Here is a 26,748-nt window from a genome sequence, read left to right on the forward strand (position 1 = left end):
GAATTTGCAGAATTCTCCATGCCAAGAGCAAGCAAACTATGGAGGAGATATGTTATTCATGTTTCCCTGTGTCAAATTACTATAGTACTGGTAACAAAGTCAAATCATAAGTTAAGGTGTCAGTCTAAATCCAATTTCTGCAATTTGTACTGTTGTACATCAGAAGACTTTAAAAATGCAATTGTTTCATTAGATCTATCACTGTAGTTAGAATTGAAGAAAATGAGGGATAGACCACATGACAGCATAGCTGCACTCTGCATATCAGTTGCCAGAGAATTTATTTTAACCTTAGTGCTAACAGGTCATGCAATTAACGACCCGGCCAAACGTCAAGTGTGGTGTCAGTTTCACAAAGTGCTTTTCCAAAGTTCATCTCTTCATCTCTCCTTGTCTTTCTTCTTTCTGGAGCATTAATGTGCACAAGGCTTGAATGCTTCTAAATAAGGACAAACCTTTTTTGGTTACACATTACTGTACATGTTTCCTCTTTCTTTGCTGATTACTACTGCACACGTGAGGCAGATGGCACCAAGAGAAGAAAATGTTTTAAGATATTTTAATTGGAGATGATATTTATAATTAAAGGATAAATATTTTGCAATTCTGCCTCAATGTTACCACATTTCATGTTTTAGTTATATTATGATTCACAAACTTCTTAAATAGCCACAATCGACCCTGCTTGAATCTGATCAGATGGGAACATACTGGCATTGTTTTTATTTATTTCTTAATCCCTTTTGTTTCATGTTTTGTCTACCCAACCAACTGGTAAATCATAAAATCTATTCTGAGTGCCGTTTGCTTGCAGTCTCATCTCCTAATTGTGCTTTGGCAAATCTTCCAAGTATTACTCTGCAGCTTTGCCTGGGTTTTCTCTGAGCATCACGATGGTAATTTCAAAACTTGCCCAGGAACATTGCAAATGCCCCTCCTAACACTATGTAATCAGTCCGATACCTAATTGTCTGAATTTGCACGTCAAAGTCTGAAAATGAAGAACAAATAATTAATTAAAGTTGGCTGTCCAACCTTTCTTTTTTGTTGCTCTCTGCAATGGATTACTCAGTGCTTTAGTACTGTATATATCTCCTTTTGAGTCTCAGGCATTTCAATTTGTATTCATGGCTCTTTTTCACATGAAAAGCATATTTGGTTTCTTTGCAGTCTAATTTTTAATTTCCTTTTGAGATCCATCAAATGTGTTAGGGATAAGACCCATGAAGCTGATGAGAGAACTTTTCCCCATTCAACACAAACCCATCCTTCAGCTAAAACTAAGCACGTCAAATGGCAGTCAAACTTCTACGTGGTTTGCAATGTTTGTAGTTCTAGGAGTACTGAGGGAAAACCTGATTGTTCCTGTTAAATAACATAAATTCTATAGATATGCCTGCATTGTCTTTTCAGGTCTTTTTGAATTCCAAAGGATCTTCTTTCTGGACTGAAAATATTCTTAGTTCAGTATACATTAGTAATGGAGGCCTTTCTGGTCTTGTTTATTGACACTGGAACAAGAGCCATCTTTCCAGTCGGTATATCACTACAAAACAATAGATGGTATTGTATTGGAATCTAGCATTTTACAAGACTGTCTAACAAAACCTAAATTCTGGTAACGACGATCGTGGTGAAAGGAAAGCAAAGGTCTTTTAGCAATCAACATAAAAAATAGAGTAAGCTTAATGTTCAAAGACCAAACTAAAAAATCACAACTGTCAACACAATGAAACAAAGCATGTCTATCTTTCACCTGCCATTGTTATAGTGAAATTCCAGCTTTAAAACCCATAAGTAATCATTTAGTTATGGACAGTGATAGTTGCTGTAACCAACCGATTATTGTTGCGTTCAACTGGAGGTCACCCACCAGATGAAGCTTTAAATTAATTTGCCTATTGGTCAGTGGTGAAATTGATGAAAGAACATTTTATGATTGGAGAGAAGAAATAAGGAGCATATTTCAAATTTACATGAGGAATGCACAAACCATCAAATGAGTATGATCGGTCTCATATTAGTTCTTATTGAAGCAAGCTGCTGCTATCCCCAGTCAGAATGTTGCATATTTTCCACAAAAGAAAACAGCAATAGTTAGTCAGACTTTGGTGCATATAAATTCTATGATCACTGGGTTTTTTTTGGCTAGTAAGCATGATTTTTAAATCCTTGGTAAAGTTCCATATTAGAAATTTCTGTTGATGTTTTTAATGTTTTGGCATTCTCTTAAAGACAACTTTTGGCAAATAATAATAATCCTTCCATGTTATATAGTGCCTTATCATGTCTTCAACATGTCTCAGCGCATCACAGAATATACTGTAAAGTGAATTGACTTTATATTTTGTGGGCGAAATGCGGCAGCCAACTGCACACAGCAGTGTCCCACAAACATGGATTGAGTGATCAAATTATTAGTTTTAAAAAAAAATTGGAAGGGATTATTTTACTCCCGCAAAAGCAATCTGCCTATCGACTAACAACCGGGTTCCTATTTATTGCTAGGCAAACAGACGCATGTGGAGTAACAAATGGAATCAGCACGATAATTCATTATTATTCTTATCTTCTATATCTATATCTTAAGGGATAAAGATGCCTAAGAAGCAAAGTTCAAGCCTTTCAAGGACAAATAAAAATGCTACATGAAAGAGAAGGCTGATTAAATGAAACTGGTTGCAAGCATAGCTGCAACGGGTACAGCGAGTGATAAATAAGAATAATAATGAATTATTGTGCTGATTTCATAATAAATGGGGGCATTCAAGTGATTGAAGCACAAAATGATTTTAATGAGCTATGTTTCCTTTATTTTAGTATAGAACCTTCCCATTCACATAAAATTCTGATTGTGACAAAGTAGGTGTCTTGGGATCAGGTTGTTTTAGCCTTGTTTAAAGTTTTGTGGGTTTTAAAAATCTGTAGATTATATAAAGAAGAAACAGCTTCGGGAGGTAAGAAGTTCTACAAGTTTGAGATCCTGGGAAAGAATAAGGTTTGAGCAGAACTGGGAGACAGTTTTGATTTAGTTTTGATTGCAGTACAGCGAAGATGCAGGGAAGAGGAAAAGTATTGGGATGATGCATTTGAATACTGTGAGGGATAAGAGAGGTGCTTAGAGAAGTAGTGACAATAATAATATCAATAAAAGAGATGATCAGAGGTGGGTACGAGGAATCTGCAATCAGATGACAATCATTTTCTTATATTCTGTCTTGCAAAGAGCGAGGACCCTAATTTAGCAAGCCTGAGTTATTTTCCTTCGTATTATTCTCACCGCTGTAAAGACACAGTACAGTACACAGTAGCTAGAGATGCAGGGATTTGGAGTTGGGAATAGCAGCAGGAATTGCTGTGACAACTAGAGAGGCAGCAGAGATAATGAGGGAGGAAAACTGAAGAGCAGGGAGGATTTTCCATTTGGTGATTTGGCAAACATGTCACAGTCTTTTGTAATCACAATTGAACACTACCCAGTTTGTTCTCTGCTACTACTTTAACAAGACTCTAACCATTTATATTGGCATATTCATTCATTGAAAGATTGATTTCACCATATTTGGCATCTCCGTGTTGAGTCTGCCTCAGCCTCATTTTCTGGAACCAACAGGGTTCATCTTTGGATTTTGAAAAAAAATTGGATAAGGACCTGTCTCCATCTGGTGCTTCCACCTATTAAGGTCTAATCACTAATATTTTCACAATAACAATTGATCCAACTGGGAATTCTCACTGGATATATTTTCAAAGCAATAACCCCCCCCCCACACACACACACAAAAGGGAAAATTAGAAGAAATGTTTAATAAGGACAATGGATTGCTTTTCCATATGTGGCTGTTGAAACTGAAACCATAACAATATTTAAAAAAGAGATGGTTAAAAAAAACAATGTGAAAGACAGAAAGAGCAGTGTGGTAGTTGAACCAGTATACACTCGATTAGCCGAATGGCCTCCTTCTGTGCTGTAATTTCTATGATCTTAAACCTTGAAACATCCTCCACAGCTACAGAAATCAGTGACAGGTGTAATATCTCATAAAAATGTTTAAAGATGTGTTGACTTTACTGGGACTGTATTCCCCCTTGGTCCTACTAATAAAATAGCTTTTAATTCATCTTCCTGGATTCACTGTGCCAAAAACCTACCTGTCTCTTCATCTTATCCCCTTGCACTGCAGGATAGAGCCTGCTAATATGCAGTAGTTAATCTAATTTTATGGTAACAGAGCATTAAGCTTATATTTTTTAAAGCCTTCACGTTCCTTGGAGTATTTGGGTTTTGGATTCCTTGCATGTTTTATCCCTTACGATTTTAATTTTCTTTTCTAATAAGGACACTTGGCTCTTCGGAAGTTTTTTTTCCTCCCATATAATTAATCCTTCCTCTCAGAAAAGCTTTCCCTGTGTCCCAAAGCAAGGCTGCAATGTCTCAGGTGTGTCATTAATATCTTAAGTATTCCTGGAACTCTTTAGATATCTTTTCACCAGTGAGGCATTCTTAAGAAATAACTCATTAAACTTCCATCTTTATGACCTTGTAACCTCTGGATTAAGGCCAAGGGAGTTCCACAGACCATGATCAGAGACGGAAATAACATCAATAGCCACATTGAAAAGTTCCGACACCAGGAAACTGGAGACCAGTGTAGAGTCAATATGAGCATAAATCAGCTAGAAGCAGGAGAAATAAACAGTAATGAAATATATCAAGAGAAAAGAAACAAGAAAATTACAGTGTGAAACAAAGAGACCCTCTCTGAAGGGGACACCCTGTGCCCCCATCTGCAAAACTACAAATCAAAACTCCACAACGTACGCCAATTCCCTTTAACTAACGACATGGATGAGATTTTAAAAATTCACTTTCAGAAAACATTTTGATACATTGGCAGAATAAAGAGGAGGATATAATACTGCTTTCCTTCTCCCTATCTATTCTGCCTGGATTACATTTATCTCTGATATTATGTGCCTGAAGAAAGAGTCTGCTGTCTTCCCTATTCAATATGCACTTGCAACTAATCAAATATTACTCTGAGACTTGCTGCCTCCTTACATCAGCTGCAGACCATCCAGAACTCTGTAGCCCATGTTCTCTCCCACATCAGGCTCCACAAGCTCAATACCCCATCCACGACTCCACCGGCTCTGCGTCCCCCAGCGGATCAAATTGAAGGTTCTCTTCCTCGCTTTCAAATGCCTTCACAACCTGTTTCCATCCTATTTCTGTGACCTCCTGCAGTCCTTCTGTCTTTCAGTGCCTTGGGACGTACTCCTGACATGAAAGGCACTCTATAAAATGTAATTTTGTTGTTGTTTTTAGCCACTCAACAAACAACACCCCGCTTAACAACATCCCGCTCAACATCCTCATTCTGCCCCCAGTTTCTGAAACTCTATCCCATCTTTCAGAAAACATATGGGTTCATTCCCATGCTGGATCCCCCTACTTAAAAGGCGAGTCTGTTTTCTCCAATCCAAGGTTGGTAACCAACACACACCATACTTTTAAGTCTTTACATAGGTTGGTCACATCAGTCCTCATTGGCTTGTTATCTGACACTTTAGCTTCTGAATCGGAAATTTGTGGGTATCACATGTCAGGATATTGAACTTATTCAGTCTAAGCCAACTCTCCAGTGCAATGTTGGGTGAGCTGTTTGTTGGAGGTACCGAACTTCGGTTGAGACATTGAAACGAGATCTCATTTGCTTGTTCAGGTGGATATTAAAAGATCCTGCGGCACGATTCAAAAAGAGAAGGGAGTTTCTTTTGGTGTCCTGGTCAACAATCCTGCATATAAAATTGATCATTCAGTTCATGGCTGTTGTGGGACACTGCTGTGTTCGCCTACAAAATACACAATCAATACACTTTATAGTATATTCTGTGAAGCGCTTTGAGGCATCCTACTGAAACGAATCGTGCTATATCAAATCTAAGAATTATTTTTTACAATGCTTCTATAAGCTTGCCACATTTCTATTTGCTTGTTTCTTAATCTATTGTTATCACCTTTTCTGAACCAATTTTCAACGCAAATGCTGAGATTGTTATCTTCAAATGAAGATACATCTATTTCACTTTTTCATAAATGTAAAAAAAAGAGAATTAGCTGAATTTTTTTACATGCATTTATGTCCATCATATAAGATCAGATGAAACAAAATCCTATTAACACACAAATCAAGGGTTGGACTTATATAGCAGATTTAAAGTAAAATGATCAGCCCCAAATTCATCACGGTTTTTCCCTGACCAACGCAGAATTCAGCTTCACCATAGTTACGCTAATGCCCTTTAAACTGATGCATATAAATAAATAATGAAATATATATATAGTCATCCATCATGTTCCTTTATGCATTATGGGATTGTCACACCAGTTTCCATCCCCATGAGACTGCTATGTACTTTCCTACTACATTTTTCTGAAGTAAAGAGCAAAACACATTTAATCAGTCCAGAGGACTCAAGCCATCCTATGCACTTCATTTATCCTGAAGTTACACATGGATTCAGATCTTGCAGTGCATACAAAAATGCTTCCTCTTATCTCGACTACTGTATGTACTATATCTGATCTGGAAATACTCGATACTAACACTCAAAATACAGATTTAGAGACTTGCCTTTTTAGCATTTTAGAGAGACGTTCTCTCAGAGAGAAGCTCTTCAGTTTTTTTCTTTGGACTCGCACAGTCTCTCCTGCCAAAGGACAGTAATTTTTTCAGTTACCTGAGAGAACCTCCTTACAATTCACTCTATAGTCCACTATTTGAATCTAAAATTGGTCATTCACTCAATGGCTGTTAGTGGGATATTGCTGTGGCTGCTGTGTTTCACCCACAAAATATACACTTTATCAGTATATCCTGTGAAGCACTTTGAGACCTCTCAACGTTGTGATAAGGCACTAAATCAAATGCAGGGATTATATTATATAGTAGGTTGTTTGTGATTATTGAGCTTTGTCTTGTAAAGCACTTGTATTTGTATAATGGTCAAATTTGTGCTTTGGCATTGTTAAGGGTTGATGCAACTTATATCAACAATGCAAGTGTGGTTAATATACACATCATAATTCAGTCTGCCATGTAAATCTATGAATTTAGCTGTTGTATGGTGGTTATCTTTGCCAACCCAGTGGATGTTATTGAGCATGAGAAGGTTTTTATACTTAACTGGCACCTCCTTCAGAAAAATAATGGATGTTTCTGTGCTAAATAACAGAATTGAAATGCGATGGATTGCCGTAGAAAATGTGTGTTTTTGACTGATGTTTATTGTGAAATGCAATGAGAGACAATAAGTTCAGGATTAATAATCATATACTGTTGACAAACTCCTTGTAACATATTACCATGGATGTCACAGCATCAGTGTGTAATTGACATCACACAACACACATCAATGCCAGTTGTCGTGCAGAATTCAAAAGTGCCATCGAAGGTGTCCTTTCCTCTTCCATGCACTATAATTAAGCACAGCAAATCTTCAATACAATGCTCACCAATGAAGAAGCATGCAAGTGCCGGGACATAGCATTGGCAATTCCTTAGCTGTGACAGCAGCAGATCACAAAACATTTGTGGAGATTATTTCAAGATGACGGACAACAATCAAACGTTGCCAAGGCACCCGCTGAATTTTTTTTCAATGATGGATTTCTTGTCCCTTTTCTTCAAATGGAGAATCAGTAGTAGTAATCATACACTCCTTCACAATTTCAAGATCTATGAATAGTTTCTTATGCTTGAATAAGGTACATTACACTTTCAAGGCTGTTTGGTCAAGATTTGAGGATGTCACATTTTGATACTGAGCCCAGCAAATTAATCCTCTCAACACTTCAGTTGAGAAACCTTTGTGTAATGTGCATCAGACGTATTCTGTTAACTTCAAAATGCCACTTTATATTTTCACTTTCCATATTTCCAGTTGATCCCAAATGAGGCAAGTGGGTTTTGATTTTGGACCCAATGAAACGACAAATAAATGAAAGTCACTTTGTTCCCTCAGCAATGAGCAGCCTTCTGAATCAATTTCCTTTTTTTGTGCAAGGGTAGATCATGGTTTTCTTTGGTTCTGGGATGGAGGAAATGTTTTCTTACTACAGATTAAAACAAAAAAATGCTAATAAGTTAACTTGAGTGAAGCAACATTAACAAATGAATTACTAGCTTTCTGCACAAAAAAATATATGGGTATCACTCAAGTTCTTGTGTCAAATCTAAATCAGAGTGGTGGCTGTGAATTTTGTAGCTACACTAAGCAATGTGATGGAAAATAGAAAATTGTCTTTCTGACCACGAACATTTTTTCAAAGTTAAAAAGCAGCTTAATTGGTATGCAAATAGATTTTGGATCTGACTGCTCCTCTGGGAACAATTACATTTTTACACAGTATTCAATATGTTGCAGACGTTAGAGTAAAATAAAGTCTAATGGAATAAAACTTGTAAGGATTTAATCTAACATTGTGAAACATATTAAGCGGCAGTTATTTCTAATTATTAAAATTCGTTATGTACTATTTCCGAGTGAACTCCACAAAGGGGAGCGAGCGCTGACAAGATTTGGCCAGACAGAAGCCTGACTTCTGGCAATAGTAATAGTAATAATCCTTACATTTGATATAGAGCCTTATCACATCTTCAAGACATCTCAAAGCACTTCAAGAATATACTGTAAAGTGAATGGACTCTACAGTATATATTGTTGATGAAGCGCGGCAGTCAATTGCGAACAGCAGTTTCCCACAAACAGTTGCAGATTGAGTGACCAAATTATTGTTTGTTTATTTATTTATTTTGAAAGGATTATTAACCCAGGAAAAGCAATCTGCCCTAGGAAAAACACGCTGAAGAGGAAACCACGGTTATCTAAGTTTGGGGGAGTGTCCACTGTCTAGATCAGGAAGAAACAAGAGTGGCTATCGTAAGTACATAGAGATGCAGTGGCTGCATGACAAAACAGGAACAACTTGAAGAGTTATTCATAACCATTAGAAACCAGACTCAAAGCAATGTCTGAATGTTCTGGAAAGAAAGCTAATTTTTTCCTAATTTGGAAGAATTCAAATTTAGATTAATTTCCCTGTTTCTTTGAATAAAATAGGGCAAGCATCACTCCATTTCTGATATTGTAAAATTGTAATGAATATACAGAAATCGAGCCCCACCCCTACCCCCTAACACACATGCGCACTGTAAATAATTGTTTAAGTCTTCTTAAAAAAACACAACAATTTCAAATGCCTAGGGAATCCTTCGATGTAGTGAGTGAATGGCACTTAGCATTATCCAACCGATCCACGGTCTAATTCAAAAAGGTGGGAGAGATCAGGTTTGCATTCTAGTTTCCAAGTTCTGAACATTTGCACCCAGACTCGAAGCCCAAAATCAAAAGAAGAATAAATTCTCACTGATACAATACAATTCATATTTATAACGCGCCTTTCATATCGGTAGGACATCCCAAAGTGCTTTGTGCTCTAAAGCACTCTAGGTACACAATGTAGATTTTGAAAACTTCAAAGAAGCTTCTGAAAGTGAAGGATTTAATAATTCAGACTGTAGTTAGACTTCTTATAAATTTGTCATTTTCATTGTTCTTTCAGAAAGTTTGGAACTGAGCCAAATTTGCACTTGGACTGTAGACTTTCTGTGGTTCAGACTTGCTTTCATCTTAAATGGGATGGGTCAACCCAGGTCAAACCAAACTGAACTAAGGCCATAACAACCAGAGGAAGTGTAATGTAATGTCAAGACTAAAGCCAAATCTTACAATTACAGTACCGTATGGTTTTGAATTTAACTTTTTTTTAAAAAAATGACTCAATGTAAGTCCTTTCAGTATCAATGAAGTTAGCGTACATGTAGCTTATCCTGGCCAGGAAGCAGGGTGCTATTCCTTCAAGTACAGGAGTCCTGTAGCTCAGTGGTTAGAGCACTCGCTTTGCAAGCGAGAGACCTGAGTTCAGTTCCAGGCAGGTCAGGGCGAAACCTTGGGCAAGTTTCCTTACTCCACACAGAGCCTAATAATAATCCCTCCAAAACCAAAAACAATAATAAATTGGTCATTTTCAATCCACGACTGTTTGTGGGACATTGCTGTGCGCAATTGGCTGCCGCGTTCGCCCACAAATATACAGTCAATTCACTTTACAGTGTGTTCTGTGAAGCGCTTTGGGATGTCCTCCCGACGTGAAAAGCGCTATATCAAATGCAAGGATTATTATTATTATTATTAAATTCTTATTTTTTTAAAAAAACGATATGAGTTCTTGAACATTAGATGCAAAAATAAGCCTTGATTCTTCCATGATTTATTTTTTAAATCCAATTTTAATTATTAACGTTCCGTTGTATTATGTGAAAAATAGTATACAATTTTTTTTCTGAAGAATCATGGCTAAAGCCAGCTTATTTACATTAAACTAGACCTAGACATTTTCATTGCTGTCAGTACCAACTGGCAGGCAAAAGGGTCATGCCAAGCACTAAGATATTATGTAAATTTCGGAGCCACTGTTGAAGGCTTACATTATAATTTTAACTATAACTGACTTTTTACATTCATTTACTGAATACAGTTCTTGTGATTTACTTGAAGAGTTTGTTGTATCCAAATAAATTTAATTTAAATCAGTTGCAGTATTAAATCTTTATGTGAGAAGCAACAACTCTCCATTTCTGTCTCTGTTTGTGGGACTGTAGTGTGTGCAAAATGTCTTAACTTATGCATTTGTCCCACAAATAAAAACAAAATTTCAACCCAGTTTTTCAAGATTATTTCTGCATGAATGATGCAGCTTTAATGGTTCTCGGTATGATTTAGATACATACTGGACTAATGTTCAGAAGTAACAATAAGAACAGAAAATAGTGCACGATGCTGCAAATAGCAGTAGTTTTTCATTCAGCTCAGAATTCAGATCACATTTAGCAATTCCCAGGCTCATGATCTGCAGAAGCTTCCTTGCTGCTGCATGAGAAATGGCCGCTTCAGTCCCTGGCAATGTGGTTTATTTCCGTAAGGAATCGCACAATCCCAGGAAAGTTCCATACGTCCCTAAAGTCTGTGGTTTTCTTCCTGTTTTACACAAAGATCAAAGACATGTTGCTTCAAAAGCACTGAAGTGGCAAAGCAGAACTGATTTCACTTTGGTCATAAATTATATACTTATTTAAACTGGGTACATTTATATTTCAATACTTTTACATTAAATTTGTCACACCTTCCTGTTCTGAGTCCCTTGTTATTAGGATCAATGTATTGGATTTAACAGTTTGCACCACTTTTCCTGCATGCACCCCTTTAATCTTTATGGATTTTGCATCTGCACTTCCAAATCGTGTGTGTGTGTGTGTGTGTGGGTGGTGAACCGGTATTACATTTCCATATGTGCACAAAACAGCACCATGTTCTCAATATGGTATTAACTCTTGTTCATTGTGGAGATGAGCAATTTGCTTCGGAAGCAGACTAATCCGACTCTAATAAAGGTCTGCAATAATGCAATGCCAGGAAATTCAGCTGCTTTACATTGCAAGTTTCCTGCAGAGGCAAACTTGTGATAAAAATGCTAAAGCTTTGGTATATTTTTATTTATGGACTTTATGTAAAAAAAACACATTAAAACTTTTTGTCTATCTGTCAGAGGTGAAGTGGATTCCATTGTACTTTGTTCCTATAAACACAACAGGATCACACTGTGCACATGAAAGTTACACAGCCCAAGGCCAGGTTGTACAGTACTAGGCTTTATTGTCTGCTCATACTCCTATCGTTCTCAGTGGGAGATGCATTCACATTGTTTATAACATACATCACAGAACAGTCTTTACACTCTGAAATCTGGGTTCAAATTTAGTTCATATAAAAGAAATATATCATCTCTCTGATGGCTGTTCAAGAGTCACAAGAATTAGTTCTGGCAGTTTCAGTGTGCTGCTGGTTAAATAGTCAAGTTCCACAACAAAACGTTCACCACAAATAGACAGAAATTTAATCACTTCATTCTGAGAAGCAGATATGATAGCAATTGAGGAGAATGGAATTCTGCTCAATCCCTTACGGAGATGGTTCTGAATTGTATTGCCAGCTGCCTGCTTGTGGCTAATCATGGTTGCACCTGAAAGCTTTGCGGTGGAACTGGATCTTAAAAAGGTTACAAAATGAATATAGCCCCTCACCTGTATGATGTTAACTATATCATTAGTTTATTCTAGTTCGGAACTAAAGTTGCAATGCACGTAAGCTTTAGCTTTATTGCATATGAGAATCGAAACTCTGATGTAAAGCTATGTTCTAGATAAATTAGTGATGGCGATATTGAGTTATATACCTGTTCCAATGCTTGGTTCCTCATACCAATACTTCCCACCGTGCTTTCTGTGGTTGTGATACTTAGGTGTGTGTTCTTGAGGGGACGGTTTCATTTTTGATGCCACTGCATTGTTCTCTATTTTGTCCTCTAATAGTGATGTCCATTGAAAAAGGGAGCAAGATTAAAAACTGAGGATCAGTCTAGAGGAACGTCAATACGTTACACGAGTATGTACAAAGATAAGAAACTTTTCAAATGTTTTACATTGAACATTTCATAAAGGCTAAATAATCAGCCTTCATTAGTTGATTCATAAAAATATTGAGCTAATACACGAGTTAACTCTAAACTAGTCAGCCTGACTTATTCTTACCACAATAGACAAAAATAACAACCATTGTTTCTTAGTTATTGAAGAGGATAATAACTTCACTCTTTTCCTGACAAAATATAACCTCAGAAGAATCACAAATGTCACGAGAAGTTCAGATGAAGACAGCTCTTTAGCCCATCTGATCTCATCCTTCTGGAATGCGCCCACCCTAAGTGTGATCAAGTAAATTCACTCAGACCAAAAATTGAACCTGTAACTCTGAATCTTTATAACATACTGGACAGCAAACTTTAAGCTAGTTCTGTAATCTTTGTGCCTGTGCTAGTGCACAGCAAGATTCTAATAGTCTATTTGTCTAACATTAAGATGTAGTCACTGTGTCGCATATTGTATACAGTGTTCTATTATGTGGAGTCCTGTAGCTTAATGTTAGAGCACTCGCCTCACAAGCGAGAGACCTGTGTTCGGTTCCCAGCAGGGCAAACCTTGGAGTTTCCTTACTCCCATGCCTGATATAATCCCTCAGGAAAAAAAAACTATCACTTCAATCCACGACTGTTTGTGGGACATTGCTGTGCGCAATTGGCTGCTGCGTTTCGCCCACAAATATACAGTCAATTCACATTACAGTGTATTCTGTGAAGTGCTTTGAGATGTCTAGAAGACGTGAAAAACGCTAATATCAAATGCAAGGATTATTATTAATGTGACCTCGTTGGATGTTGAGTAGAGTATGGCATTAATGCAGTTGTCTAGATTAAGTATAATGTTCAGAGTTGTACTATTGCAATTCCCTGTCTTGCATGTTGTGCATGGAATGTCAGAGGTATTTCTTACTGTTTTACATTTAATGTATATATTATATGTATGAGGTCGGTGCTGGTACAATTCATTATCTTGCATATATTGTACAGTGCGGGGCTATATAATTCACTGTCTTATAAATGATTGTCGAGATATTTTTGCACTGCCACTAGTCAGGTGTAGGCTGACAGACAGCACATTGCTCAAACTTAACGGTGTACCCATTAACCCCATGCTCTGGAGATTCCATTGCCTCTGGAGCTGGCAGTGTATCGCATCCTGTTTATGCTTCAGTGGAACTCACACTGTAAGATGCTCGCCGTCATGGATGCAAAGCAAGGATACCAGGATTTGGCATGATGTCACTGTCCTGACATCCCATGTCTGTATCCGCACTGTCAATTCAAAAGATTCCTTCGAACACAACAGCCTCGATTCACTCTGCAGTCAAATCACATCCTGAAGACTTGCACTTCCATCAACGTGCAGTATCAGAGATTTCAGTGTAGAATTTAAGGACAGTATATCAGACTGCTTTTCCTGCAAATATTCCACTGCTTGAATCAAGACAACTGTGGGAATGCTGGCACAATCATTGTTCTAATTCCACATTGAAATGAAAGAAACTATGCTTGGCCTCATTTCATTAGAATGACTTTTCATGGTTTCCATTTCTGATTTGCTCACGTGACCAAAATTTGATTTGGGTAATTTACAATGTAGCACTTGCAAGATTACTGCTAATACTGGCAATTTTGGTGATAACATGAATGCATTTTGGGACACCATTCCAATATCAAGCCAAATGTGGCATTTACATTAAATAGAACCAGATTCATGTTGGAGGTAAAATGTACATCTGCAAAAGATGCAGTTTCCTTCTGTATTCTCTAATTCAAATTCCCCATAAACTAGCATGTATAACAACCCTAGTGAACAAGGAAATTGGCAACAGCCCAATAGATGCTTCTAATTATGATGAGGATTATTGCTGTGTCAGGATTAAGATTGTCTTAAAAAAACAGTATAAGATTGTAACATTTTTCATCTGTACATTAGTGAGTAATGAAGTTAATTAGCATAATCATATGACAGACAGATTAATTTGTCACAAATGCTGCCCACTATCTGCTATTAATGGAAATTCAATCTGTTCATTAATTAACCCTTGTCTCTTGTTTCCTGTTACCTATTTAACTTACCTCTGACTGTCTTTATCTTCAGTCCCTCGAGAGTGGTGCAATGTTTCATTATTTGTGATGGAAGAGTTTTTTCTTTCGTGGTTGACAGCTGTGTATCTGTTGCATTGTCTGTGAAACAAACTATAGTGTTAAGTAAAACTTCGCCACTCGGGTTGCATGACATTTAAAACAAAATCTGTGGTTAGGGTACAGAGGTAGGGGAGGAGCACTGGGGACAGGACATTTCAACCCCCATACACTGCACCAAAGAGGGGTAAGGTCTGGATTCTTGCCCATGATCAAAAAAACATTGTTGCCTCTCGATCAGAAGTTTGCAGAGACTTAAAATCACAGTCTAGCTCACATCCCAGTGCAGTGCAGGGAGAGCATTGCATTGTTGGAGGTGCCTTTACATCAGACAATAAACTAATGTCTTGTGTGCCTGTTCTTCAGGTAGACATGAAAGATCCAATGGCACAATTCTATAAAAGAGTGGGGAGTTCCTCCTGGTGTTGTGGCCAACAATCCTGCAGATAAACAACAACTTGCATTTGTATAGCACCCTTCACGCAGGGTAGCATCTCAAAGTGAAGATCAAATTGGCCATGCACCTCATGGCTGTTTGTATGACTTTACTGTGCACAAATTGGATGTAATCTCCGCCTTCAAATATACATTTGGCAGTAACTACCTCTGAATCTTTTTGAGATATTTCACCAGTGTGACATCAAATGTACAATATCAAATTCAACTCATATTATTTTAATAAGCAAAATAGGAATACGGTAGAAACTTGTTTGATAACCACAGAGCTTTGAGTAGGAGTATTAGGAACATTGAATTTAGGGGAAGTCCGAGGGATCGTAGGCAGTAATTCATGAGCTGTGGAGAGAATTTACTCGATGGCTTTCTTTCATTCCAGGTTTAAGCCACACTCTCAGTGTCAGAGCAGCATTAGCAAATGCTTTGGCACGTATGGATGTAGGCAAACCCAAAACATAAGGAGGTGGGGTGGATGTCATTAAAGCGGCGAGGGTTACCCACAGACAAAGAGAACAGAGAGCTCGGGTTCAGTTCTGATCGTTTTCATCTGAACAGAATTCATCAAAACAGCATTAACAGAGCGCCTTGACTTTGAACAAGGTCGTGCGTTGGACTCTGTCACATCACAGTCTGACAAGAGTACAAAGGGCTGTGATTTGGCTGCAGTCTTGACTCGGTGATTTTATAGCAGTTAGACTTGGTCCACCATCTACACAGCACATTATAAATCAGTCCAATGGACAGGAAAAGTTTTACTTTGAACTTAGGTGGGAGCGTGTAAATTGGCAAATTTTACATTCAACGCTGCTATTCAATCCAGGGGCTGCTCTGCCTTTGCAATATTTTTTTTAAAAAAAGGGGAAAAATAATTGGTCAAATATTAAGATGAAACGCTTCTATAAAATCCCGGATCGAATTTCACAAACAACCCATCCTTTGATAATATTGTTCCAACGTGTTATGTGAGGGCTACGAATGATTCTCAGGAACAATTTTGTGAAGAGCTCAGATGGTGCACACCAACTCCTGCCAGTGAGTCCATCATATAAACCCCATTGCGCATTAAATCTCAACTCAGATACTTGTTTGAGGACACACACACACACACACACAGTGTGATCTTTCACACCACCAAAACAGCAACGTGAACCGCGTCTGGTTATTTATATGAAGGGTGACAGGTGTTCCAATATTGGGTCACTTGCCAGTTATATTATCACATCGACTCCAATCCGAATAGTGAATTAACTTGTCCAGCCCGACCTTCCTGTATGGAGACTGTGTTCATTTAATTACAGTTGGTATGTAAACAGAACAAAACACTGTATAAAAAAGGGATGGGGTTGGGGGGGGGGGGGTGAAAGATTTTTGACCTGATGTCTAAAAGTAAAGTGCATTGTTTTCCTACTACCCCTCTCCCCATAAAGTTACCCACCACTGTGAATAAGTCAGAACACAGCCAGTTCCTGCGGCTCTTCTACTGCTGAGCATGGGGTGACTCTGTCTGTTAGATGGCGTGCAAGAGCCACCCACCGGGTTATTCGGAGCGAATAGAGGGCTGCGTGAACAATAAAAGTTGCAACGTTGCATTGAACAATAAAAGTTGTATTTCAATGATCTTGAGAGACCACCAAATTGGGCGAAAGTACGGTGGGCGGAGGGGAGGGTCGGGGAGGGGTGTTGGGGTGGGAGGTTACACATAATAAACACGAGACAATGTAAGAAGTGTTATAGAAATAGTTCCATTTCAAAGCGTTGGGTCGCCTCAACCGGTCCTGATGTCGCTAAGGGTGGTCGGGTGGTCGCTCACCTGTCATTTCAGACACGAGTTGGTTCCTGGTGCTGATGTAGCTCTGCAGCCTTTCCCAACCCATCCGTGTGTGCTGCTCGGTGCGTCCTTCGGTGTCTCTGTCCATGTTGGTGGCACCTAAACACGCAGTGTGGCCACAGCACATCAGAGAGCCAGAACTCACTCTTGACTTTGGGAAAGTACAGCAGCGAGGAGTTACCTGGTCGTTTTCAGAGGGACCTACTCGAGATGTGTTTCCCCAGGGGTTTGTTTTGCCTGGTGGTGTCCTGCCAGGGGTTGGAGGTGAATGGTGGTGGGGCCGCTCTGGCTCGGTTCTCCTTTGCGGAGATTTGCTCTAAAACGGACGGAGTTGTTTGAAGATGTTTTATTTGTGTGTGTGTGTGTGTGTGTTGGTGTGTGTGTGTGTGTGTTGGTGTGTGTGTGTGTGTGGGGCGTCTCGATTTCTCAGGAGCTGAACTTTGTGCAACTTTCAGGCTGTGTTAGAGTCGTTGCCATGACCCCAAAGCACTCCACTTCTCCCAGCCAGTGGAGAGAGTCTGGTTCAGAAGGAACACAAGAGAAGTTCAGCCTCACTCCCATCATTTTGTTTTGATACTCTCATTATATATATATATCATTATTTTGTGTTTTGTCCACGAACCACACAGTCAAGTCATTTTACACTTGACACCTTTTAAAGTCATCCGTGGCCTTGCTCCCTTCTACCTCTCTGACCTGCTGACTCCCTACCAACCTGGTAGGGAGTCCAATCGGGCTACCAATCAGGCTCCGGCCTGCTCCATGTCTCCCGCCCTACCGTCGGTGGCCGGGCTTTCAGCCTCTCTGCCCCCACACTCTGAAACTCCATCCCATGGTCCCTTCACCTCGCTTCCTCCCTTGCATCCTTCAAGATTGGTCTCAAGACCCTTCTCTTCGACCGTGCCTTTGGTCGCCTTCCCACCTCTCTGCCTTCCCTCACCCCTATACCACCCCTCCCCCATGCTCGGGCCCCGACACCTGATTGTTCAGCGCTTTGGGACATCCTCCTGACATCCTCCTGGCGTGAAAGGCGCTCTATAAATGTAATTTTGTTGTTGTTGTTGTACGAGATAGCTCAAGACATGATAAGGTCACATATCAAATGTAAGGATTATTATTATTACTATCATTACAGGACGTTAGGGATGTGTTCTCTGACACTGAGGTGGTGTTTTTTTTCTCTGGTCAACCAAGTGTCTGCCACATTGGGGAAACCCACTGCAGTGCTGAAGAGTATTCAAACTAGATACCTTCACATTTGAATGGAAATTTCCCTGTGGCTGGAAATGGACTGTCTCCCTGGAGAGGTGCACCTTGCTTAACTAAGTCTGACAAGTGTTTTGCCCACAAAATACACAGTTAATTCACTTTAGAATATATCATGTGAAGCAATTTGAGACGACAATGATCAGATGCTATATCAACTGCAAGGATTATTATTAGATGCAAGTTGGCAAGAGCCAAGGCTCCCAGGCTCAAGAGTGTGAATTTCAGGTACTGCTGGAGTTGAACCAGCTACCACATCAAATAATAAAACATTCATTACTATGTCTCCTCCCCTTTAAAACATTAATAAGGAATTATGCAGATGAACCTCTGGATCAGTCAACTCATGATGTTAATGATAAGGTGTCTTCCACTGTCACATTGCCAAAATATAACGAAATACATTGGAAACTGAGCAAGAAAATGATGTCCCTAATTACAAAATTGGTCATCGTTTTCCATTTCACACACATTTATATATATATATATATATATTATATAAACAAAACCCGTAGTTTGAAGCATAATTCAGTTTAATACATAATTCACAGCTTTGGAAACCAAATAGCATTGCATGGTGAACAAAGCATGAGAGTTGCCAAGACATTTCTCTTATTTTTTTTAAAAAAACACAGAGATCAAAGTGAAGGGTTTAACAGATGCAGCAAAAAAACCCACAAAATTGTTAAAAACTGGGGCTCAATCGTTTGCTACCCCCCAAAGCAAGTGGTGAAACGAGGAATCTTGTCTCTTTTTGTCTCAGGCTCAGGGCAAGTTCTGCAGAGTTTGACTGTCATCTCTTTGCAGCCGGAACCCGGGGCGCGGCGCCGGTTGCGCGGGGACCCGTTCAGCTGTCGGAACGGAAGTGCGGACGCGGGGGACGCGCGGAGAGCAGCCGGAGCCGCAGGTAAAGGAGATAGAGAGAAACCAGAGACCCGGAGAGAGAGAGACAACAACAACAACTTGGATTTATATAGCGCCCTCCACCGCCGGACGGCGTCTCAGAGCGCTTCACAGTAACGGATCCCGGGGCCGATCCAGGGGGGAGGGGGAGGAGCCGGGGTGGGGGTGGGGGGTGGGGAGGGGGGGAAGGTGACCAAAGACGCGGTCGAAAAGAAAGGTCTTCAGCAACGACCTGAAAATAGGAGCGAGGGGGCGAGGGGAAGGGAGTTCCGGAGCCTCGGGGCGTAGTGGCTGAAGGCACGGCCGCCCGGGGGGGGGGAGCGGAGGACTCGGGGGACGGGGAGGAGACCAGACCCGGAGGTACGAAGGCAACGGGTACTGTGTTGAGGAGAGAGGAGGTCGGGGGGTGCAGAGGAGTGCAGGGATTTGAATACAAGGGTGAGGGTTTTGAAATGGATCCTCTCTGGGACAGGCAGCCGGTGCAGTCTGGCGAGGCCTGGGGCGATCGGGGAGCGGTGGTCCGTGCGGGTGAGAATGCGGGCGGCAGAATGATTTGAATGATTTGGATTTTATGGATGGTAGTGGAGGGGAGACCGGCGAGGAGGGCGTTAGAGTAGTCCAGCCGAGAGGTGACGAAGGCATGGACCAGAGTTTCAGTGGCTTTTGGGGAGAGGTATTGGCGTAGACAGGCGGTGAGTCGGAGGTGGAAGAAAGTGGTGCTGGTGAGGGACCGGATGTGGGGGAAGGAAGGATAATTGGGGGTTGACCTGACACCTAGGTTGCGTATGGGTTCGGAAAGTTTTAGGGGGAGGTGAGAGCCGTGAGATTGGAGGGGTTCAAAGGGAGTGGGAGGAGAGGTGTGCACGAAGTTGGTTGGCAACAACTCATTCTAGAACTTTTGCGAGGAAGCGCAGGTTAGAAATTGGGCGGTAGTGGCTGGGGTTTGAGGGATCTAGGGAGGGTTTTTTCAGGAGGGGTGTGATGACAGCAGTTTTGAGGGAGGCAGCAACTGATCTGGAGGAGAGAGGACTGGTTGATGATGTCAGCCAGTAGTGGGCAGAGGAGGGGGAGCTGGGTGACCAGTAAGTTGGTGGGGAGGGGGTCGAGGCAGCAGGTGGTGGGTTTCATGGAGGTGATGGTGGGTGAGAGGAAGGAGGGAGAGATGGGGAGGAAGGAATGTAGAGTGGGGGTGGTGGTAGGAGCAGATGATGAGGAAGGTGAGGGGGACAGAGAGGGCGTGGTGGTGGATGACAAGGGGCAGGTGGATGAGGCTGTCTGGCAGATGGTAAGTATTTTAGGTGAAAAGAAGTCCATGACCTCCTCGCACTTGGCATTTGATACGAAGATTAAGGAGGCCTGAGAGGGGGCAAGGAGGAGGTAGTGGGTGGTGGAAAAAAGGATTTTAGAGTTGTATTTAGCCTCCAAGATGATGTTGGAGTAGAAGGCCGTTTTTGCGCGTGTCAAAGAACGACGGTAGCTGTGGAGATGTTCGAGCCACAGTTGGCGGTGAACTGTCAGGCCAGTTTTCCGTCATCTGCGTTCGAGCAGACGGGTTTGGGTTTTTTGGCGGCGGAGATGGTTGTTGTACCAGGGGGATTGGGTGGGTTTGGAGATGGTCCTGGATTTTAGGGGGACGAGGGAGTTGAAGGTGGAAGAGAGGCGATCATGGAGCAGGTGGACGGCTGCTTCAGGATCTCTGCGGGTGGAAGGCCAGAGGGATAGGATGTTTGATGATGAGAGGGCCTTTGTGAGGGTCTCATGGGGTAGCCTTTTCCAAGGGCGGTAGAGGATGGTTGAGGGCTTGGTGGAGGAGAGACGGATGTGAGAGGAGGAGGAGATGAAAAAGTGGTCCGAAATGGCCTTGTCCACTATGCAGAGGTCGGAAATGTCAAGCCCATGGGTGATGACGAGGTCAAGTGCATGACCACGGTTGTGGTTGGGTGAATTTATATGAAGGGTAAGGTTTAGGGAGGAGAGGAGGGCAGTGAAATTGGCAGAAGTGATGCATGGGGAGTTTAGGTGGAGGTTGAAGTCGCCCATTATGAGCAGGCATTCGGAGCAGAGGGACAGGGAAGAGAGGAGAGTAGAGATTTCTATGTGGAAGGAGCCAGGGGGCTTAGGGGGGCGGTAGACAAGGAGGATTTTTAATGGGAGAGAGGGGTGGAAGAGGGTGAGGTGCTCGAAGGAGGGGAAGCAGCCAGAGGAGTAGGGGGTGAGACCAAGGGAGGCTTTGAAAATGAAGGCCACTCCGCCGCCACGTTGGTTTGGTCATGGATGGTGAGGGCTTTATAGATTCATAGAATGTTACGGCACAGAAGGAGGCCATTCGGCCCATCGAGTCTGTGTCGGCTCTTTGACAGAGCAAGTCACTTTCACTGACCCAATCACCAGCTTTCTCCCCCTAACCCTGCAAACCCATCTTCCCCAAATACCTATCCAGTTCTCACTTAAAAGCTGTTGTCGAATCGGACTTCACTACCCTTTCAGGCAGATCATTCCAAATTCAAACAACTCGCTGAGTGAAAAAATTTCTTCTAACCTCCCCTCTGCTTCTTTTGGTAGTTATCTTAAGACTGTGACCACGGGTTACAGACACACCTACCAGTGGAAACAGCTTTTCCTTATCAGCCTGTCGAAACCTTTCATGATCTTGAAGACCTCTATTAGGGACCCGCGTAACCTTCTCTCCTCTAATGGGAAAAGTCCTAACTTCTCCAGCCTGTCCTCATAGCTAAGGTTCCCCAATCCTGGTATCATTCTCGTGAATTTCCTCTGCACCCTTTCCAGTGCCTTAATGTCGTTCCTGAAGTAAGGTGCCCAGAACTGAACGCAGTACTCCAGCTGAGGCCTAACCAGTTTTGTATAGATTAACCATATTATTTGATATTTTGGAGGGAAATGCGGGAGGGTTTGCTGGAGTGGGGGGGAGAGAGGATAGAGTGGTGCAGAGAGGATTTTGGGTTGGATAGGAGAGATGGTTGTGGAGAGTGGTGTGAGTGGAGAGTTGGGGAGGGTACGTATGAGGGAAGGGGGAGTTGGGTTTGCTTTAAGGGGGCGGTTTGAGTGGAGGGAGTGATTGATGGGACATGTGGGGTTGCTGCTCTGCGATGGGCCCAGCGGAGGATGCTTAGGCTGGAGCAGAGGGAAGTGGTGATGGGATCGAAGAGAGAGAGAGGCAGGGAGGGCGGTGGGAGAGAAGGACAGACAACAGCAACAAGATTGCATTTATAGAGCGCCTTTCACGTCAGCAGATAGAGGGGGGTGGGAGGAGAGACATAGAGGGGGGGGCCGTGAGGAGAGACATTTGGAGTGGCTCGGGTCGGGGCAGCAGCCAAGACGCGCATGCAGAGACCGGGAGCAAGCGAGGGATCAGTGGGACGGCATCAGCCCTCAGGCTTAGCCTCCCAGGTCATGGCCGGGATGGCAGTGCCAGGGGTCAGGACATTGTTGTTGCTGTTTTTTTTAAAATAAAAGTGTATTTAACTGTGAAGTCACGCCGATGTCACTTTGTGAATCGCGCCTTCCCGTCACTTCCCCCCCGCGCGCGCTCTCCTGCCTCTGCTCCCGACTGAGCAGCTCCTCACCTGACAACCATTGGCTAAGTTCACACTATGACGTTTAACCTAGCAAAATCTTTGGGAGTGGAGAAAGTTGGTTTAAAAAAATAAACATGTCTTTAATGCAGATTTTGAAACTGTCAGTGGTTCGCTTATCCATAGAGATTCAGAAAGATTGCTAGATAAAGTAACTTTGGTACTTATTTCCTCCAGTTTGGGCAGAACAACTAAAATTTTAACATTTGAATATGGAGACTGAATCACAAGGCAAGAAACTAATGGCGCCCACTGTATCTCAGATAAATGCTGAGTATGTTACTCAGGTAAGCACTTCAGTCGTCTGTGTTATTTCAAATGTGGAAAGTATATAATGCAGATGTTCATGCAGATCTCTTATAAAAAATGCCTAAAATCTGTATCATTTCATACACAGTGGAAAAGTACAGGTTTGATCCCACAAAATGATTCAATTAAGCTTGATGTTTGCAATAAACACTCCATTCAGTATATAAACAGCAAGCATATGTTTATACTGAAAATAATTCTGTTTAATTTAGGACAAAAGTAGTTTTTTTTAATTTAGATGGTAGAAAGTTATATGATTTGTTTTACAATGACTGATGTTATTGTTAATGACTTTATGATCACATTTGTTGTGTAAATACTGTCAAGCAATGCTACTTGTGTATCACAGATGTTACATATTAGCCTACTGAAGAGTGTATTGGAATATTTACAAATCATCTGCATTTTCAGCTGTCAAATAAATATTGGGGGCCTCATGTGAAGAAGAAAATGACATTTGATTGTAAGGTAATGTCACGTTTTGATTTTGATATTTGAAATGTGCTTTGTACCAGTAACTTAATTATTTGTAATATGTTTTGAAATTGTGACCTTTTTTGTAGAAAGCTTATGATAAACTTTGTTTGTGCTGTACAATGTTCTACGCTCTAGAAATTAGTTAGGAGATATTGTGGAAGTGGTTTACATTAGGAGTCTCAACAAAGTATTATAAGATAAGCTTAGCTCAACAGAAGCATGATCACTTAATATTGTTTGTGTGTACAACGTATTCTCAGCCTAGCAGGAGCATGGAGTAATTTTGCAGTACACTTAAAGTATTCTTGTATCCCAGCCCCCAAAAATGACAATTGCATGTTTTTTTTTTTCCCTTGTGCTTCAGGTTATTGAGGATGTATATCAAAAAGAAATTGTAAAAACAAGGTGAGTCAAACTCTTTATCATGGGATGGGATGTTAAAGAATTGACAGCCCCCTTATGGTGTGGCAACGAGAACGTTAGCCAGTATTCTAGGAACACCCTGACCCGAACGTGGAGTCCTGTAGCTCAGGTGGAGTCCTGTAGCTCAGTGGTTAGAGCACTCGCTTTGCAAGCGAGACACCTGGATTCAATTCCAGGCAGGGCGAAACCTTGGGCAAGTTTCCTTACTCCACACGCCTAATAATTATCCCTCCAAAGCCAAAAACAATAATAAATTGGTCATTTTCAATCTGCGACTGTTTGTGGGACATTGCTGTGCGCAATTGGCTGCCGCGTTCGCCCACAAATATACAGTCAATTCACTTTACAGTGTGTTCTGTGAAGCGCTTTGGGACGTCCTCCCGACATGAAAAGCGCTATATCAAATGCAAGGATTATTATTATTATACCTGGTTTCTGAGAATTGAATTTGACTGATTTAAATATCGAATTTAGAATCCATTCTGTTTGTTTTTATTGCCATCTCATTGTTTGGACATAATGATTGACATGTCATCTGATACTCCCAGTCTTATTTTAGCTTTCCTCTCAACAACTACTGCACATGCCTCCTATTTTACTTTCTCCATGTAGTATCTTGCGTTGGTCCATATTGAAATTAATTTCCCTGTTGTAAAGCTATTCTTGGTGTTTAATCTATTTTTGATACTTAGGGGTTTTTATTATTGCTATGTTAGTTGTTTTCAGTTTCAGTACCATGAGCTAAAATGTACAGAATAGCTTGGTCTAAGGAAAGCTAGTTCTTCGGGAAATCTAATGGATAAGTTTACTGAACTTCCACAAAGAATGGCTTAAAGGTTCTATTCCAGACTGAAGATTTCTCTTTTTGCCTGAAGAACTAAACATTCTTTTCCTTATGCTTTTCAGATTTGCAATTAGAAAAATTATGCTGCTTGAATTTAGGTAAGTGTTATGAGGCCAAATATTCTATAAACAGCAATGAGGTAAAAAAAAATCTTTGTTGATGAAGGAACATTTCCTGAGAATGCTCTGCTCTTCAAACTGGTGCCATGAGATGCTAAATATCCATATGAAAGGGCAGATAGCACCTTGTTTTATTCTTTCATTCAAAACAACAGAAGCTCCAGCAAGCACTGCCTTTGTGTACAGAGATTATGTGTTTAAATCCTGATTTAGGATAAATACGTGCAGCATCTGACCCAGAGATGAGAGTGAACTAAACTGACACATGTTCTCTTATTTAATAGCCAATATCTGGAGAACTATTTATGGCCAAACTATTCCCCAGAAGTGTCTAGTAATGCCTACTTGATGTCCATTTGCTGTATGGTGAATGAAAGTTTCGAGAAAATGTTGCTGCCTGGGAGGTAAGGGAGACCTGCATGCTTGCAATCTATAGATGAATTTCAGGAAGCAATGAGACAAATGTTCTGAGCAAAATGATGCATACATGACATTAGTAGATGTCACAAACTCTGTCCCCTGTAGTTAACTTCATACATAAACAGTATACAGTTGACTCCTCATAACTCAACCCTGGCTTAACTTGTCACTGCCACTTAAATCATCATGTTGTCAATGCCCCATTTATTTCTCCTGATGTCTTGGCAACAAATCCCCTAAATAAAATTGGAGACTCACTCCATGGTTGTTTGTGAGACATCGCTGTGCGCAATTGGCTGCTGTATGTTACTGATAAAATACAGTCAAATCCACTTTACAGTGTATCATGTGAAACTCCAATGTCAAATCCAAGGATGATGATGATTATTATTTATGAATTAAACATTTGCCTAACTTACCACTCTGGATAATTCATCACTGAGCGCTTTCCCCTTGAAGTAATGAGTTAGCAGGAGTTTACTGTATTGGGGTATATTGTTAGTGTGATCAGCATGCTTTGTTTGCATGGTTTGCTGTTTCTATTTATAATCTGAAAAGGAAACATTTTAATACCACCGGACAATGATTCATTACATTTTGTGTCTTTGTACTTTAGACGTTTAAACAAAAGCAGGAGCATTTCCCTCACTTTTTCAAATGCATTTTGACTGCATCTCTTGCTGAAGAAGATGAGAAACTTTCTTTACGGGAACAGACTGTCCTTTTGGTCTTTCTTGATCATTGCTTCAACAGCTTGGTAAGTAGTTTTGGCAATTATGATGAATTAGGAATTTTAGCGAGGTCACTCGATCGCATTCAAGATTTTAAAGTGTCCGCTTTTACCCTCTGTAACTTGGGGGTCACTGAACTCAGTTGTTTGGCTTGGTATGACCGACAGCCTCTGCAGTTGCTTAAAGAACTGGATTCAGTAATCTTTCCATTCTCGTATGCTGATCTGGAGTTAATATTCGATAACTTAGTATTTGCTAAGTACTGTACACAATCCTAATGACAAATTCTTGTGGAGGTCCAAATTCTGGTGCAAGATATATACTTATTTATACACTAATATGAATAGTACTTCTTTGCCATTTGTTTTGATTATGCTGTGTTTCACTTGGTCTGAATCATGTTGTCCCATATAAATAATTTTAGTCTCGTAAAGTATCGTACGAACAGAGTATTTCTTTATATTATTCCAACAGGAAGTGGATCTAATTCGAGAACAGGTGCAGCGGCTTATCTCGCTTCCTATGTGGATCTGTCTGCTTCCGGTATGTTCAGCGATATTAATTTCATGTTCGTGTACCAAAATTAATATAGGTTAATGGAAAATAATAATAATAATCCTTGCATTTGATATA

General features: G+C 40.7%; 1 protein-coding gene across 1 annotated transcript in view; it reads left to right on the plus strand.

Annotated features, from left to right (window-relative positions):
* The first annotated feature begins 19,139 nt into the window (after positions 1-19,139).
* aqr (aquarius intron-binding spliceosomal factor) overlaps positions 19,140-26,748 on the plus strand; it is a 30,732-nt gene continuing 23,123 nt past the window's right edge. The window contains 9 exon segments of the mRNA XM_007888026.2: positions 19,140-19,203; positions 22,970-23,079; positions 23,513-23,569; positions 23,943-23,983; positions 24,908-24,943; positions 25,249-25,334; positions 25,337-25,368; positions 26,001-26,141; positions 26,590-26,658. Coding sequence (XP_007886217.2) covers positions 23,005-23,079; positions 23,513-23,569; positions 23,943-23,983; positions 24,908-24,943; positions 25,249-25,334; positions 25,337-25,368; positions 26,001-26,141; positions 26,590-26,658 — 537 coding nt within the window. The 5' untranslated portion in view covers positions 19,140-19,203; positions 22,970-23,004.

Source organism: Callorhinchus milii, unplaced genomic scaffold (genome assembly GCF_018977255.1).
Source record: "Callorhinchus milii isolate IMCB2004 unplaced genomic scaffold, IMCB_Cmil_1.0 Scaffold9, whole genome shotgun sequence".
NCBI classification, from domain to species: Eukaryota; Metazoa; Chordata; class Chondrichthyes; order Chimaeriformes; family Callorhinchidae; genus Callorhinchus; species Callorhinchus milii.